General features: G+C 65.5%; 1 protein-coding gene and 1 long non-coding RNA gene across 4 annotated transcripts; one reads left to right on the top strand and one right to left on the bottom strand.

Annotated features, from left to right (window-relative positions):
- The first annotated feature begins 1930 nt into the window (after nt 1-1930).
- Nucleotides 1931-12132, top strand: MAFK (MAF bZIP transcription factor K). 3 transcript variants are annotated; one of them, XM_042922216.1, is made up of 3 exons: nt 1931-2097; nt 10125-10204; nt 11690-12132. In XM_042922216.1, exons 2-3 carry the CDS (start codon nt 10169-10171, stop codon nt 12122-12124), a joined length of 471 nt encoding a protein of 156 aa, XP_042778150.1. In that variant the 5' UTR covers nt 1931-2097; nt 10125-10168; the 3' UTR covers nt 12125-12132. The 3 variants fall into 3 exon arrangements, with proteins under 3 accessions (XP_042778150.1, XP_042778149.1, XP_042778151.1); XM_042922215.1 differs by lacking the exon at nt 1931-2097 and adding an exon at nt 6103-6221; XM_042922217.1 differs by lacking the exon at nt 1931-2097 and adding an exon at nt 9397-9522.
- On the bottom strand, nt 4160-5694 carry LOC122209914. The gene is made up of 3 exons (XR_006197831.1): nt 4858-5694; nt 4380-4631; nt 4160-4279 (listed from the first exon to the last, which is right to left on the bottom strand). It is a non-coding gene; the product is annotated as an uncharacterized LOC122209914 (long non-coding RNA).
- Nucleotides 12133-16758: the final 4626 nt, after the last annotated feature.

Consider the following 16758-nt stretch of genomic DNA (forward strand, 5'->3'; position numbering starts at 1 on the left):
CTGCAACATTCTTTAACCATTTAGGTCTTGTCCTTTTTCCCTTCTTATTCTGGAACACTCATTTTAATTCAAGACAAACTTATTTCCTTTCTCCCTTACCCCCCCCCCAAAGAAAAATCAAAACCAAAACCAAAACAAAACAATAACAACAAAAACCCATCTCCTTCATAGCTTATTCAAAAACAAGAGAGAGAAAATGGAATACATTCTTTGATTGGCAAACAGAAGCTGCTAAAGGACAAAATGACTCCAAAACACAGCTCCAAAAGGGTCCTTACAGGCTGCAAATAGAGAGTCTTGCACACAAACACTGGCCATCTGAGCAGGCATGCACAATAAATTTGGGCAGCTTAGAACCTAAGAGAGAGAGCTCAGATTCGAGAGACTCACCTTCACTCTTCAGGGTCGACAAGAAAGTGGTGAGCTCAGTGGGCTCTGTGGGTGCCAGGGTCTGTTTGCTCAGCAGCCTCGGGGTCTGTGTGTGGGGTGGGGGTGGGGGGCTGTCTTCTCTTTAAATCCCACTTCTGACACCATGAAATGTCAAAGGCCCTATGTAACAGAAGTAAATAAAACCAACGAATGGCCAAAGCCGTCATTATTGAGTTTGTTGTGTATACACCAAAAAGACAGTTGGAAAATCCAGGAACACTCAAACCGAAACACGGAATAGGGCTCAGGGGGGTGTCCTTAAAGAGCAGCTTCTATGGTGAGAAAGCACAGTGTTCATTCTCCACAGGGATTTGTTTTCATATCAGAATTTTCCTAAGCGATGGAATTGGCTAGTGGCCCTTTCACATCAACCTCGGAAAAGAGAGTAAGCCTTGCTTCTGATTTTCAGAGGCACAGCAAGAAATGACTTGGGTCAACTTAGCCTTGCAAAATCTGCTACCTTCAGCTTAGTTGGTATGACCAAACTGGTGGTGTCTGTTCAGGGAGTTTGCAAGGTTGGTCTCTGTTTGTTTTGGATTTTGACAGTGGGGTCCTCTCTCCAGCTCTGTCCTCCACCTGGGACAGGACCAGGCTGCTCTCTCCTGGAGGAGCTGGGCCCTGATCTGAGACCAGAATATCCTTCCGTGCCTGCCTTTGCTGGGCCTGTGTTTCCCCACTGAAACCATGAGCTGGGGCTTCAGCTGGGCACCGTTCCCCAGGTTCCTGAGTTTCTGAGACTTTCACAGAGGACGTAGGTCAAAGCCACTTATCACCATTTTACCTTGCTGTCTTTCCTATGATGGAGAAGAATCCTCCTTATCCAAAGAGAAATTCCTGGGGATGTCTAAGGCCCGGGGTGGAGGCAATGCCAGGTGCCCTTCCCTCATTTGCAGGGCCTGCTTGCCCTCGGACAGGGTGGTGGGCACTGTGATGCATTCACTCATCTCCTGTGATAGACACCGCGACCCTGAGGCTGGCCCTAGCGTCGAGCGCCCTGCCCTCGGAGAGCGAGCGTACTCCAGCTCGACTCCCTTTGTCTCCCGAGGGCTCTGATGGGGCTGAGGGCCTGCGCGCCCGGCCACCTGGGAAGTAGGTGCTCAGGGAGAAGAGCAACGAGGCCAGGGAGCGCCGTTGTGGGCAACAGGGGTGCTCCCGGGCAGGCTTCCTCAACCGGAGGACTGTCACTACGCGGGGCGCACGACACCTGTGGGCACAGGTGCAGGCGCGGGGGCGGCGAGCCGGCGGCTCCCGCAGCCGCAACACTGCGGGATCCGGAACAGCGACTCGGGTGGCGCGCGGGGCAGCGGTGGACGAGGGGCGGGGCCCAGGGGCGGGGTCTAACCATGGGCGGGGCCGGGGGTCGGGCCGGGCGGCGGCGGCGCGCGGTGGGCGGGGCCGCGGGCGGGCGGGCCGGGCGGCGGCGCGCGGTGGGCGGGGCGGCGTGACGCGCGCCGACGCCGATCCCGGAAGCGGTGTCAGATGCTGGGGAGCCGGGCGGGCGGGCTGGCGGCGGGCGGCGGGGGGGACTTGTTGTTCTTCGCGAAGTCGGAGCCCCAGCGCGCGGCCGAGGCGGCGGCCGAGAGGAAGCGCGAGAGTGAGCGCGAGCGCGAGGAGAGCGCGTGCCCGCGAGGAGCCGCCGCGCGCCCGCGCCCCCCCGCGCGACGCCAGGTGAGGAGCGGCCGCGTCGGGCCGGGCCGGGGGCCCGGGGGCCGGGGCGGGGGCGGGTCGGGGCCGCGCGCCGCTGAGTCACCGGCGCCTCGGACCCGCGGCGAAGTTGGGCGGGACCCCGAGACCCCGGCCCTCGCACCTGCCGTCAGGTGCCCAACCGCGAGCGCGCCGCGCGGGCCGGGGCTTTTCTTTCTCGGGCCCGGGAGCGCGCCCCCGCCCCCCGCCCGCCCCTTGTCCGAGCCGGAGGCGGTGCCCCCCCCCTCCACCCCGGGGGGGCGGCCTAGGGAGCCCGGACGTTCCTGCGGGCCCGGCGCCCCTGCCCTGCCCTCCCCACCTGCTTCGCCTTTAGCCCGCGGAGGTCCGCTGCGAGGCGGGAAGGCGGGGGCGAAAATACACGGCCACGTGCAGGGGAGCGCGTGGTCGCGCAGGGCCCACCCGGCCGCGTCCACCTGGGTGCTTCCGCCGGCTCGGCCGGTGCTGCCCTGCCCGGCGGTGGCTTCCACCCGCGCTCCGGGGGAGGGGGCGGGAGGGCAAGGAGAAGGGGACTCATGACCGATGTCACGTTCTGAGCAGCTGACCTGCCAGGGGTTCCCCGGAGGGAGGCCCTGATGTGGAAGCTTTGGGTGGGGAGGGGGACAGGGCGAACGTGTCCCTTCTCCCGAGCCCCGTGGTTCTCAGTTTTCTCATCGGTGAGTGGGGGGCTCCATCTCCTCTAAGTCGGACCGCGGGTTCCTCTGTGATCCTGCCGCGTTCGGGACACAGTGTGCCAGGGTGCCGGCTTCCGCACACCTTTCCGGGAGCCTGGGGAGGGTACAGGAAACGTGTCTCTCTCCACCTAGGTCTCCCTTAGGTAAAAGAAACCGCTCTGCCTGCTGTCTCTGATCGTACTGCTCCTCGCCACGTGTTGTGGCGTCTTTTGACAAAGACTCCACATTGGTGGAGTTGGTGTTTGGGGCCGCTGGAAGTTCCTGCTCTCCGAGCTGTGTTAATGATTATGCTGCTGTTTACCTGTCGTGCCGCTCTCGCGGCCGGCCGGGGCAGAAGTGCTCCCCTGCCAAATGAATTGTCAGTGTGGAAGATCGGGCCACCTTCCCTCACCAGGTGCCGGCCCCGGGAAGCTCCCTGGTCTCGAACACCCACGCCCACACAGCAGATAGAGTCAGTGGGTTCCCGCAAGCGTGGCTTGGGTGTCCCTTCTCCCTGCCCCTTCTCCCTTATTGGCCTCGGTGAGGATTTGCCCTTACAGCCCTCACTGCACAGGTATCTTGATAAAGCGCAGCCGAGTGCCGGGCCGTCTCAATCTGCCGCCTTCTGGGGCTGGGCTCTTTAAAGAGCGTCCGTCTAAGCAGGTGGGAGGGGTCCGGAAGCTGACGGTGGGCTGTGCAGGTGGGCAAGACTCACTGGCCAGCCTCTCTCGCTTTGCGCTTTGCGGGTAGCTGACATCTCTGGAGGACTTCCCTCCCCAGGGCAAACCAGTGGGAATGCTTGAGTTTGAGCTCCTTAGAGGGGGTCTGCTTTTAGAACTTAACGAGGGGATCTCTCCTGGTTCCAAACTGAAGTTTACTAACTCGAAAACACAAAGCAAGTCTTCTCTCCGGAGCGCACTTGCCTTCCGCGCGTGAACGGAGCTGGACTTTAAGGGACGCGTTCCAAGTTCAGCCTCACTCACTTTCAAGGTGGCTGCTAAAAATGGGAGTTGAATCGGGGCTCCTCGGGGAAGGTGGTTCCGGGGCTCGCTGCGTTCCAGTCCCATCTCCAGCGCCCGGGCTGTGCTGAGCGAGGCCGCTTTCCGGAGGTTCTCCGCGCCCCTGTCCACCGCGCTGTCCCTCTCGGGGCTCCGGTAGCTGAGAGTCTGTTTACCGTCTCAGGCGGCGGACGAGTCCTGCCCGCGTCCTGGCTGTTCCCGAGTCTAAAGGTTTCTGGAGTGGACTTTCTGGCTTAGGGTCCAGTCCACACGGGAAATGGAACCCGGGCAGCTGTGAGCGTTCTCTGTGTGGCTGTTCCTCGGAGCAGTAAACAGTGACTCACCCTCCCCTCTGCTCCCCGCCTCCCTGCTCCCTGCTCCCTGCTCCCTGCTCATGGAAGATGCGCTGCTCCCGTGTTTACTTTTGCTTTTTGTCCGTCATGTTTCCTCTTTCTTGCAGTTTCAGGAAATTGAAAGTGTTGTCTTCAAATCATAGAACTTCAGAACGGGTAGAAATGAATGTAGGGATCGTGTCATACGCATACCCCCCACCCCCACCCCATCTTACCCAAGGACACCAAGCCCAAGGCCTCGGTACCTGGCCTGCGGCCGCGGAGTCTAACATCCGGGGTCTGGGGTGGCACCCTGCCTGCTTTTCTGTGCTGCCTGTCGGCTGTCCTGGATGAGGGGAGGCTGGAGAGGTATTGAGGTGGGGCGCCCAGACCCCGCTGCCCTCGGGTGCGGTGCTGACGCACGTCCCCAGGCAGCGTGCCTTTCACTCGCCGGGGGGTGCGGGGAGCAGGTGTAGGTGAGAATGTCCCCCGCCCTCCATCCAGCAAAGGAAGCGAGCCTTGGACGGAAAGATCAGGACCAAGTTTTGGGCACGGCCCTCGATGGAGGCTCAGGAGAGGGTGTCTGCCTACCACAGGGAGAGCAGGAGGGGGCTTCGGTGAAGCAAGGGCTGGGGAAGGAGGGTGGGAGCCCAGCACAGACAGAGGGGGAGGCTTGGAACGCAACAGGCGGTCCAGGCAGTGAGGGGCTCAGGAGGGACTTCAAGCAGGGGGTTTTTCTACCACCTTGAGGCGCTGCGTTTGAGGGACCGCGGTCCAGACGGAAGAAGCTGGGGCCTGAGCCAGGGAGTCCTGGAGGGCCAAGTCCAGCAGGCCCGACTCAGCAGGTGGCCACGGAAGGAGGGACAAGGTCTTGGGGGCGACTGCTGCGTGAACGGCGTGATGGGTCATCACCTGAGCTGGAGACACAGGAGGAGGGCGGGTGTGAGGACAGGACACGTCTCTGGGGTATGTCAGACACGCAAGCTGTCTCAGCCTGGCTGCACGTGGAGGTGGGGGCTGGTGGGACCCCTGGGCAGCTGTGGAGCGAACAGAACCCCAAAGGGGAGCTTAGAGACAGAAGGACCACCCAGAGGGGGGCCAGAGGAGTGGGGGGCCAGGGCGTGGCCGGGGAGGTGAGGCGCTCGGCCCGCTGTCAGCCTGGCAGCTGCCTGAGTCACCTCTGGACAGAGCCAGGATGACACAGCTTCCTCGAACCGCAAACACAAGGTGACCAGACGTCCTCCGAGCCAGGCAGACAGTCGTGTCTTGCCGGAGGGCGGCCGGCCAGGGCCGGCCTGCAGGCTGCTGGGTGTGGGCCGGGCTGGGGGGGGGTGGCGAGGAGCGGCAGGACGCACCCCCACGTTGAGGGAGCCGGATGGGACACGGACACCCAGTGTCTGGGGTGGGCGGGGCGTGGGAGCCCTCCCGGTCCTCCTGGGGCCCGTCTTCGGTCGGGTGAGGCGTCAGCGTATGGGGCGCGCTGGCCGTGCTGACCTTTGCTCGCGGGGCAGGTGCGTCCTGTGGCGCTGGCAGGAGGGGCGCTCGGCACCCCTGGGACAGAGGCGGTCACGTCAGCGTGGCTTGTGCCTTTGGGGTTTGCACCCATCGGGGGAGCGCAGACGTGCTCCAGGACAGAGCCCCTTTCCTCTCTGCCTGTTTGCCCCCTGCCCCCTCCCTCTCCCTGGACCCGCCGCCCCGGGAGGCCTGGGAGAGCCGGCGTGGACAGTCCTCTGGGAGGGCCGGGTGTAGCCGGCCGGGGAGCGGTGGGCGCCCTCACTCCACACTGAGCGGGAACAGGTGTTTTCTGAGACCCGCCCTGCTAGGTGCCAGAGCTGTGGCTTCCTGTGCATGTGAAGCTCCCCGTCTAGGCTGGTCTAACCGACCTAAGAGCCCCGTGAGACTCTAAACCCCCTTTTCTGCCACACCATCTAGACCCAGGGCCGTTTGGCTGCGGCCATTGCTGCCGTCAGCCACCTGGCTTTACCGGTGGAGAAAGCGTCCCCCCGGGCCCTGAGCCTGGGTCCAGCCCCGCGAAGGCCGGAGCACAGTGGGGATGACCCGGGGCCATGAGTCGCCCCAGATGAGCTGCGTCAGACAACAGGCGAGAGGTACACGTTTGCTGGGGGGGTAGAGGGGGTGAGATCCTGGCCTCTGGAAGGGCGGTCCCGTTGTTCGTGGGCCCCGGGAGGGAGGGCCGGCACCGGCTCCCTCACTTACTCTCAACCGTGCCGTCCCCAGAGCCGGGCCCCGTCCGGGCTGCTGGCACGTGTCTTTTAGAGCGGCCTCTGCCTTAACCTCGTGTAGGGGCGCGTCAGAGCGAATTTCTGGCGTTGGGTTGAAAACCGACCTCTTTAGTTGGGGAAGTGGTCGCCTGAAAGGTGTTCCAAGTTAGAAGTGCTGACCGCGCAGACTTTTTGACCAGAAGCTTCTGGAGGGCTGTGGGAGACTGTCCGTGCTCTCACTGGGCGGACGGACAGGCAGGCGGGCGCGGAGGAGGCCCACCCGCTCCCGGCCCGGCCCCACCCCCCCACCCGCTCCGGCCGCTGAGCCGCTCCCGCGACTTGACCGGAGTTCAGAAGAGCCGGCGGAGAGCGCGGGCTGCGTGCACGGCCCGGCTGGCGTTGCCGTGACCGATGGTTGTGGGGCCCGATCCCCGGGGCGACCCCTCGTGAAGCTGCCGGGGGCAGGGTGGGTGTTTTCTTACACGGCGACGGGGCGTCCGGCCTGCGGCGGGAGGGGAGGGAGGCCGAGTGGCTGGTGCACCTGCCTCTCAGGCTGTGGCCTCTCACCCCGGCTGGGTCCCCCCCCGAGTCTCAGAACACAGTTCTTCCTGTGTGCACTCTGGTGGCCGTGGAGGTGGCCTGAGGTGCAGCGGTTTATAAATACACGTTTTAGGGCAGTTGTTTTAAAATCCTTTGTCTTACGCACCATCACAAGCACCAAACTTCTCTCTGAGCCTGTTTCCAGAAGCTGCCGGGTTTTTGCCTTTCGTGCAGGAAGCGACCTCGGGTCACTACTGCATGTACCTCGTGTGGCTTGGGTAGAGGTGAGCCCTCGTGCCCTTACTGTCCGCGTACCGAGGTCTCGCAGGAAGGGCAGCCGGGGCCAACCCTGCGCTCCCGGAGCCGGGCCCCTGAACCTGCAGCCCAGGTCTGCGTGCCGCCTCTCGAGGCGGGGGGGACACTCCTGCTTTCCGTCAGCCGGCGGAGACTTCCCGCGGGGCGGCTGCCTGAACAGGGGGCAGGAGCCAAGACCTGGTCCGCCCGCGGCTGTGGGGGTCGTGTCTTCGAGCGCGGGGCCGTGGGGCAGTGTCTGCTCCTGCCTGGGGCTTGCTCACCTGGCCCGGGGTCTCTGGCTTCTGGAGGGTGCCGGTCCAGGCCCCCGGAGCCCTGGGGGTTGAGAGGGAAGCCCCCCCCCCCCCCCCCCCCCCAGTCAGGGCGTCTCCTTGAGTCACCTGCTCGGCTCCGCCGAGGCCTTTGCGAGGTGGACAGAACCTGGGGCCCCTGGTTCTGAGGCTCTCATTTCCAGAGGAAGAGCGTAAGGCCCACAGAGAGAAGAGCTTTGCTGGGTTTTTCTCCAGGTTCGTGTCTACGTTTACTCCCGTTCTCTCAGGCCTCATGTTGTTCTTGTTGGACAGAAGGTCTGAGAACTGCAGGAAGTCCCCGGAGGTCAGACCCGCACGTGGCGCCCTCCCGCAGAAAGGCATCCCTCCTTGCTTGGAGCCCAGGCCGGCCCGGGGGTCCCGCTTCTCCCGTCTCTGCCCGGGCTCTTGTCTGTGTCCTGCCCGCAGAAGGCCAGGCAGCTGGGCGAGGTGGGTTCAGAGCTGGTGGACCTAGGGCTTTCCCCAGGTGACCTCGACCTTGCAGACCTGCCAGCCGACCCTCGTAGGTCTGTGTGGAGGGGAGGACGCGGAGTCCAGTCCTGTGTAGCTCCTGCTTACCTGGGCCTCCCCGCCTCGCGCGGTCACGGAGGGCAGGTCCCCAGAGGGGGCGGGGCGTACCTGCCCTGAACGCAGCGCTGTGGCCCGGGGTCCTGGCTGAGCTGGCCCGTCATGGGCGGGGCGGGGGGGGGGATGGTGAGGCACAGAAACCCCTGTCTGGTCGGGGGTCTGAGCGGAGGTCCCTCCTCCGCTGGAGCCGGGCGGGCTGGGCGGTCCGTGCGGGGTGGGAGGGCCTTGGGTCTGTGGGAATGTGAGCTCCTCGCTCTGTAAACAGGCGTGACTCACCACACAGCTATGCCCTGGCGGCCCAGGCCCTTGTGCGCTGACGTGTGCTGGAATGACACCCGGCCACCCCTCCTGCTCCCGTGGAAAAGTTTCTCATGGCTCTCCCCGCCGCCTGGCTCCTGCTGGCCCTCCAGGTGGCTTCTCTAGCATGGCTTTGACCCCGGGACCTGGAGGGAGGGGCACTCATCGGGCGCGCCGTGCCCCTGCAGATGCTGGGGGTCAGGCCGCTGTCAGGAAGCAGCTCCTGTCTTCCTGCTGGGGTCACCCCGCGCTGTAGCGCGTCTGCCTCCTGCGCGTGCGTGGGTGGTGCGGAGGAGCCAGAAGCCTCCTGAGGGTGCACCTGGCCCCGGCCCTGCTGCTGTCCTTCTCTCCATCATCCGTCGTCAGTGCCTGGGACAGTGGCCGTGTTGCCAGAGGCAACAGTGAACCAGGGGGTTCGGTGGCCCGGGTGCTGAGACCTGAGACGCCTGCTAGTGGGAGGCAGGTGGGCTGTTGGGGGCGCGTGGCGTCTAGGCTGTGCTGTAGCAAGGGTCCTGGGGCTGTGGGCGAAGGAGGGGTGGAGACCGTCCACCCGAGCCCCACTCACCCCAGGGTGAAGGCTTTGGTGCTGCTCCGTCTCTGGGGCCCGGGTCCCCCCCTTCCCCCGTGCGTTTTCTGATGTTCCCTCTGCTCAGTTCACCTTGCCTGGCGTTTGGAACGTGGACCCTGGTTCCTAAGCCAGCTACAGAATGTGCCAGCACGTCTAGAGCCCGGGCCCTCCCGCCCCCCACCCCAGCCGCCGGGGCCCACTGGTTTGTTTACTGTCCCACAACCTGTGATGTCTGCACCGCCTGCCCAAAGCCATTGTTGCTGTGGGCTTCTCTGTTTCCATGACGACCATCAGGGGCTGGCTACTTCCCAAGGTCGCCATGGCAACTATCAGAGGGGAATCATGCTTGGGATGCTTTGGCTGGCTTTTTCATGAATGATTAGAATGTGTGACACAATGCAGACGCCAAAACCAGAAGGGCGGGCAGCGGCGGGGAGGGGGGGGCTGGCGGGCGGCGGGGACGGCTCCCGCCAGACAGCCGGTGAGCTCGCGCAGTAGCGGCCCCTACCTCCGGGATCCTGCGGGCCTCAGGTCAGGGCTGTGGGGCAGCCTAGGCGGGGGTGGTGATGTCACAGCTGCAGTGCCCTTTGCGGAGGTAGGTCTGCTAGGGAGGGTGGGGCTGCACCCGTCCCTGGGGGTGTGCTGGGCAAACGCAGGGGCTCCCCAAAGGGGCCCTTCCTCTCTGCAGCCAGACCAGGTCAGGAGTCACGGGGGCTCTTGCCCGGGCAGGGTGCCGTCCTGGGGGCCAGCGGTGCTCCTCGTGTGCCGGGTGAGGCCGTTCTCGGGAGGGGGCTCTGGGGCCGTGCGCTCTGGCCCTTCAACGTGGCGTCCCGTGCCTCGAGGGTGCGAGCGGCTCAGCTTAGGGGGAGTCGGACGGGAGGCAGTGGCCGCCCGGGCCTGGTGCCCCCCAGGCGGGTGGCTGCCAGCGTGGGGGCCGGGGTGGGTCTGGGTTGCTTCGTGGGCTGATGCTGGACTGGGCAGCGTGGCCGGGATGCCCACCCTGCGGGGAGCCCCCTCAGTCCCGGCTGCCTCCTGTCTTGTTTTCGGGGGGACGTGGACCGAGAGGCCGAGCCTCCTTGGAGCGTCTCTGTGGTGGGGACGTCCCCGCTTCAGGTCACGTGCGACGGCAGCCGGCCCCGTCCCCAGCCTGGCCAGAACCTCACCTCACTCATTTCTGTTTCTTGTCTGATTTTCTAGATCCAGTTTCCAAGCCCTTCTGTTCGGGTGACTGTGCCCAGGTTATGACGACTAATCCCAAACCAAACAAGGCATTAAAGGTAAGTGGGGTGGGGGTGGGCAGACCCCGTTTCTGCCTCGGGCTCAGGCTTGGGAAAGGTCCGTTCCGGCCCCAGCAGCCCCTCTTTCCCAGGACTGCCCTGAGTGTGAAGAGGGAGGCCCTGTCCCTTGCAGTTGGGTGGGGGCTGTTGGCCAGCAGAGCCGTGCCAGGGAGCTGGGGACAGGATTGGGGGTTGTGGCCTCAGGAGATGTGGGCCCTGGCGTCCAGGGGGGATGGCCTCCTTGGGGGGGAGTGGCAGGTGTGGATCCCTGCCTGCTAGGACATGGTCATCCCCGGCCCCCAGGGGTGGGCAGCGTGGCCTCTGTCCCGCAGTACCACCGGCAGGGCGCGTGTCAACCTCGGCACTCCTGCTCGCGTTGCCGGGTCCGACCAGGCCCAGCGTGCTGCCTCCCCGGGCCCTCCCAGCTTCTGAGGCTGGCGTGGGCTCCTGGGTCGGCTATCTCGTCTTGGGAACAGAGCTGGGTCTGGCGGGACAGGGGACCTCCGTGCATTCGTGGGCCATGCACGTCGAAGCCCCTTCCGAGGCCCCACTTTGTCCGAGGGGTGTGGAAGGACAGGCTGCTGTGCCTCCCTGCGGCTCACCTGCCTGGGTCGACCCCGCTCACCTGCCTGGGTCCCCCGCTCATCTGCCTGGGTGGACCCCGCACACCTGCCTGGGTTGCCCCCGTTCACCTTCCTGGGTCCCCCCCACCCCACCTCACTCACCTGCCTGGGTCCCCCTGCTCACCTGCCTGCGTCGGCCCCGCACACCTGCCTGGGTCCCCCCCCTGCTGCTGACCTGCCTGCATTGGCCCTGGACACCTGCCTGGGTTCCCCGCTCACCTGCCTGGGTCCCCCGCTCACCTTCCTGGGTCCCCCCCCCCCCCACACTCACCTGCCTGGGTCCCCCCGCTCACCTGCCTGCGTTGGCCCTGCTCACCTGCGCCTGGGTCCCCCCCCCCTGCTGCTCACCTGCCTGCATTGGCCCTGGACACCTGCCTGGGTCACCCCTGTTTACCTTCCTGGGTCCCCCCCCACCCCACCTCACTCACCTGCCTGGGTCCCCCCAGTCACCTGCCTGCGTTGGCCCCGCTCACCTGCCTGGGTTTCCCCCCCCCCCCCACCTGCCTGCGTCACCCCCGCACCAGGCACTGGAGACTCACAGAGGGCTGCGCACGGGTGGGCCACAGCCTCGCAGGTTCTGGACGGCAGGTGGTAACCAGGTGACAGGCAGGCGCAGCGGGGCTCCCCGTCAGGGAGCCACCCGCGTTCTGCCGCGTGCGTGACGTCAGGAGGCCCCCCGCCCCGACGGAGGCGTGAGGGCCGGCTTGGGAGGCAGAGAGGGTGCCTCCGGGTGCTCCTGCTGCCCGGAACCAGGCTCTCGTCCACGCGGCCTCCGTTCCCGGGCAGACGCCGGGCCACCCTCCGGGGCCCTTCCCGCCACCCCCTCCTCCGCGCTGACCGCCCTGCCGCGCGGCCCCCGCAGGTCAAGAAGGAGGCGGGCGAGAACGCCCCGGTGCTCAGCGATGACGAGCTGGTGTCCATGTCGGTGCGGGAGCTGAACCAGCACCTGCGGGGCCTCACCAAGGAGGAGGTGGCCCGCCTGAAGCAGCGGCGGCGCACGCTCAAGAACCGCGGCTACGCGGCCAGCTGCCGCATCAAGCGCGTGACGCAGAAGGAGGAGCTGGAGCGGCAGCGGGTGGAGCTGCAGCAGGAGGTGGAGAAGCTGGCGCGGGAGAACAGCAGCATGAGGCTGGAGCTCGACGCGCTGCGCTCCAAGTACGAGGCCCTGCAGACCTTCGCCCGCACCGTGGCCCGCGGGCCCGTCGCCCCCACCAAGGTGGCCACCACCAGCGTCATCACCATCGTCAAGTCCGCCGACGTCTCCTCCGCCTCCGTGCCCTTCTCGGCCGCCTCCTAGTGGCCCGCCGCCGGGAGGGGGGCGGGCGGGGGGGGGGGGGGGGGTGGTGCCCGCCGGAGGGTCCGCGTCGCGCGGACCCCTTAACGCCCCAGTCGAAGCGCAGACTCCCGGCGGGGACGAGGCCGAGGGTGCGGCCGCAGATGGGGTCTGGCGAGCCCGCGGGCCGCACGCCTTCCCGCACGCACGCGCACGCACGCGCACGCACACGGCCGGCCCTCCCCCGGGCCCCGCCGGCGCTCTCCAGAAGGTCCCCGGGGGCGCGTGTCTTGCGCCAGGGGGCGTCGGGGCGTATGGAGGGAAGGTCCTCAGAAGGCCGCCGGCCCTGTGGCCCGGATGGCAGGGGCCCTGTCTGCCACCCCTCCCGAGAGTGGCCTGTCGTGGTCCAGCGGCCGGTGCGGGCAGCCCCTCCCTGCCCTGACTGAGCTCTGGGTGCCTGGGGAGGAGCCGTGTGTCCCCGGTGACGAACAGCACCCTGAGCCTGCTTCAGCCCCACCAGAGGCCCGCGCCCCGCGAGGCGGAGGGAGGGGGTGCTGCTCTAGGACCGCGCGCGCCTGGGGGCGCGCCTGCCGTGACACCCGCGTGCCGGCGGCGCGGGGCCTCGGAGGAGCGGGTTGGTCCGGGTGGTCCCTTGGGGGCCTCCGGGGTACACGTGCAGAGTTGCACGAGGACTCGGAATTTCCCCTCCGTTGGACCGACCCCGGGGAGGTCCGCTGCGGGGAGCTGGCCGGGAGCCCTGCGCAGGGAGGGCCGGCAGGGTCCGGGGCGGAAGTGGAGCTATCCCTGCCGGGCAGGTGGGAAGTCGGCGGCGGCCTCGGGAGTGGGCTGTGGTCCCGCCGCCAGAGTGACCGGTGGAGTCCGAGGGTGAGGAGGGTGTGATGGCCAAGGAGGTGACGCTAGGCACCGGGCCGGGACCGGCCTTCTGGGGGCTCCCGGGTGGTCTGTTGGTGCAGAGGACAAGGGGACGCGGCCACCTTGGTGCTTATTCCTCGCCTGAAACTTTTACCTGCTCTTTCTTTCTGACACTTGGAGCCCCTGATGACCTCGGTGACCTTTGCTGGGGCTCCCGGCTTCCTCTTGGCCTGTCCCCCGCCACCTAGGGAGACCCCCAGCGAGCTGCAAGGCCCCTGTGCAGGAAGAGGCAGACTGGGCGGGACAGACGCCGGAGAGCTCCCTACGGAAGACGTCTGGGTCTCTCCGGCCGCACTGCCGTGCGGCCTCGGCCTTGGCCTTGTCCTGGGGGAAGGTGAGGGGTCTGGGGCGTGCTGGATCCTTAAGGAGCAAAAGGCCCAGTGTGTAAAAAAAAAAATTAAAAAAAAAAAGCTGTCGATACCATAGCCATGGTAGGTAATCCACATTGGATATCAATAAGGACCACGGGGAAATATTTAAAAGAGAGAAAAGTATATATATATATAAAATTATATACACATTTTATCGTACAGATTTTTCGTAACTTTTTTCCTGTTTTTACTGTAAATCCCTAATCGAGCAGAGCTGCGGTTGGAGTAGGGGGGTGGGGGCCGGGGGCTGTCGCCGCTGCCTGCTGCCCTCGGGAGTGCTGGCGCCCTGCATGCCCTCTCCCCCCCCCCCCCCCCCCCCGCCCCTGCCCGGAGGGGGCTTCTTTCACCGCCCGGGGCACCTCGCCATGCCTGCCCGCTCCCGGGAACCAGGGGCCGGGGAAGGAAGACCAGAGCATTCTCTCATGCCTTTCCTTTCAGCTCGTTGAGATTTCATTGTCCCCGTTTTAATATATGGATTTGTTTTATTTAAAAGGCAAGGATCTCTGTCCCTTGGGTTTGTTTTCCTGATTCTTGTGCTTCAGACTCGGGGTCCTTCCCGAGGGAGGCAGACTCTGTCCTCCCAGGGGGCAAGGCCTCCCATTTCCTGGCCTTGGTCACTCAGCTATTCCATTTCAATATTTATTTTTGTGCTGCTTTTATCATGGTATAAATTATTGAGAAGAGACCCCACGTCGTGGTCCTTGTCCGTATGACATGTGCCCTGCGCCCGCCCTGTCCCCTCACGGCCACCACCTAATTTATTGCTGTACATCTCTGCTGTGACGCTTTTGTACCTTTGCAATAAAGAGTTTTCTGGTTTCAGACCCGCCTGGTCTTGTGATTGGTGCTTTGGGCCGAGTCCTCGAGTGCAGGGGCCGTGAATGTGCTGGGCCGCTGCACCCCCCACATCCCAGCCCCCGACCCGGTCGCCCTCCCCTGCGATGGGTCTCCTTGGCTGCGGGGTCCGTCCGGTCAGCCACGGTGCGTGCAGGGGGTCAGGCTGGTAGAGCTTGCCAGCTGGCCTTCTGAATGGTGGGCACCGTTCCCGAGGGTCCCATCCACCGAGACCAGGAGCCCCCCAGCCCTTAGGCAGCCCTCCCTCTCCAGCTGGGGCTGCTCCCTCCCACCCCCCCGGCGGCCTGTGCCCCCGTCTCAGGCCAGGTCTTACTGGAGGTGGGGAGAGAGACGTCCTGCCCGGGGTGGGCAGCGAGGTGCCCTGCCTGGTGGCCTAAAGTAAGTGGAGTGGAGTGCCCATCCTCTGGGGATGCTGTCCCCTCTTTACCGGTCTTCCCTTCCCACTGTTCCTCCAAGGGGTAGACGTGTCCGAGCTCAGCCTTAGCTGCTGACGGAGGGCGGGCTGGTGGGTGCGGCCTTAGGGTCTCCAAGCCCCGCCAGCCCTCCTGCCACACCTCTGCCTGAGCTGACAGGGTGGCTCCTGCGGTCACTTGTGGGCAGGGTGCTTCAGCGCCTTGGCTTTAACCTCTGAGTGACGGAGGGCCCGTTCCCTCCCCTTTCTAGCCGAGCGCTCTCTTCTGTGAACTCGGCAGGGGGCCGAGTGTGCCAGCACGATGGGGTCACCATGGCCCACGGCTAAGCCAGACGCCCCCGAAGCCCGGCCTGTGCCTCCTGCGAGAGCCCTGGGGCGGCCAGGTGACCGCAGCTGGCAGCAAGCTTGTGGGTATGAGCTGGGGAGGCATGGACCCCAGCCCTGTTCCGGGCCCCTGGGAAGGAAGAGGTACCCCTTGGCCCCGCCCTGGCCACCCACGTCTCCAGCCTGCCTCCTTGGTGTTGGATTGTCAGGGTCATTTCCCACATAAGAGCACGGAGGCCAGGATAAGTTAGATAAGCCGGCCGCTCCTGGCCCTGTGCGGTGGGGCCCAGAGCCGGAAGCCGGCCCTGCTGTCCTAGGTGGTGAGACGTGCCTCCTTCCGCTCCTCCTCCAGAGCACCCAAGCTCCCCCCTGGCAGACGAGGCCAGTGAGGGGGTTGCAGCGGCTTTGACCTTGAGGCTCTGTGCTCCCCTGTGGGTGTCCAGGAGAAGCGGGGTCTGGTCTGGGCAGAGGTGTCTGTAGGGGCTGGACAGGTGGGAGAGCTGGCCTTTGGGAAGCTGGTCTGCCTCCTGCCGGCTCTGACCTCAGGCAAGTGGCTTAACCTCTCTGGGCCTTCGTCACCTTCCCTGCGGCTGTCGTGAAGACTAAGCGTAGGCCGGGTCCCACAGTGGGTGCTCGGTAAACGTGGACTCCCCTCACCCCAAAGTGCCAAGCTGACCAGGCTGCCCCCAGTGCACAGGCCTGGCCCGAGGGCGCCCCTGCAGCCAGGAGCCCGCAGTGCGTCTGGTCTTTTGAAGGGGGTCTTGGCCCACTTACCCTGTGCACATAGCCTTAGGCACCTTGGGCCCTAAAGGGGTGGCCCTTCCCGGGCACGGGCCTCTAGGGCAGCCCCCTCCTTCGCTCGTGGTGGGGCTGGCACCGTGTCTCGCCTCCTCCAGACAGCCTCCAGCCGTGGTCCACAGGTCTCTGCAGGAGGCACCACGCCTGTCCCCAAACCTGCTGACTGCAGCCTGTGGGGCCCGAGCTGGGCGGACTCTGGTCCGCCAACTGCAGAGGGCATGATAAGGCGGGTGGGGGCCTCGCTCGGGGAGGCAGCCTGGCCTATCTTGTCGGGCAGCCCATCCGGGCCCTTGGAGAGGCTGTGGCCTTGAGTCCCGTGTCTCCAGGCCTAGGGAGCAAGGAGGCCGCGGGGTGAGCCCATGCTGGTAGTTGACTCCTGCCCTGCGGGGTCTCTCAGCGCCTTTCCCTCTTTCCCCGGTGACGGGTCGGGAAGTTGTCACCGGGTGGCGCCCACCAGGCCGCTCTTGCCCTGCCGGCGGCCCTGGCTCCCCACACCCGCGGGCCCCTGCCCACACCCCCTCCCAGACACAGGCCTTCCCGGAGGCCTCCCCACCCCACTGGCTGCTTCTGGCCCCTCTTTCATGTTTCCCAGGCCGCTCGGGCATGTCACAGCTTCTGGAAGGCAGGGCCTGTGTCTCGCGGGGTGCTGGCCTGGCGCACAGGAAGAGAGAAGGACGAAGGAAGGCAGGCTCCATGTCTGCGCCCCGTGCCCTCTCCGGGCTTGCGTCCGTGGCCTTCATCCACCCACCGAGGGCGGGGCTGGCAGGAGGCCCATCTTATGGAGGAAGGTGAGCACGACCCTGGGTCTCTCCAAGCCACAGGGCAGGGCTCTCCATCCACGCGTGAGCTCTTTGCCCTGCTCTGAGCGTCGCCCGGGACACTTGCCCCGACACCCAGACTTAGCACAGTGGGGCTCCCGTGACCACCCACCGGGTGCCGACCCTGCAGGAACAGAGGCCACGGGA

Source organism: Panthera leo, chromosome E3 (genome assembly GCF_018350215.1).
Source record: "Panthera leo isolate Ple1 chromosome E3, P.leo_Ple1_pat1.1, whole genome shotgun sequence".
NCBI lineage: Eukaryota > Metazoa > Chordata > Mammalia > Carnivora > Felidae > Panthera > Panthera leo.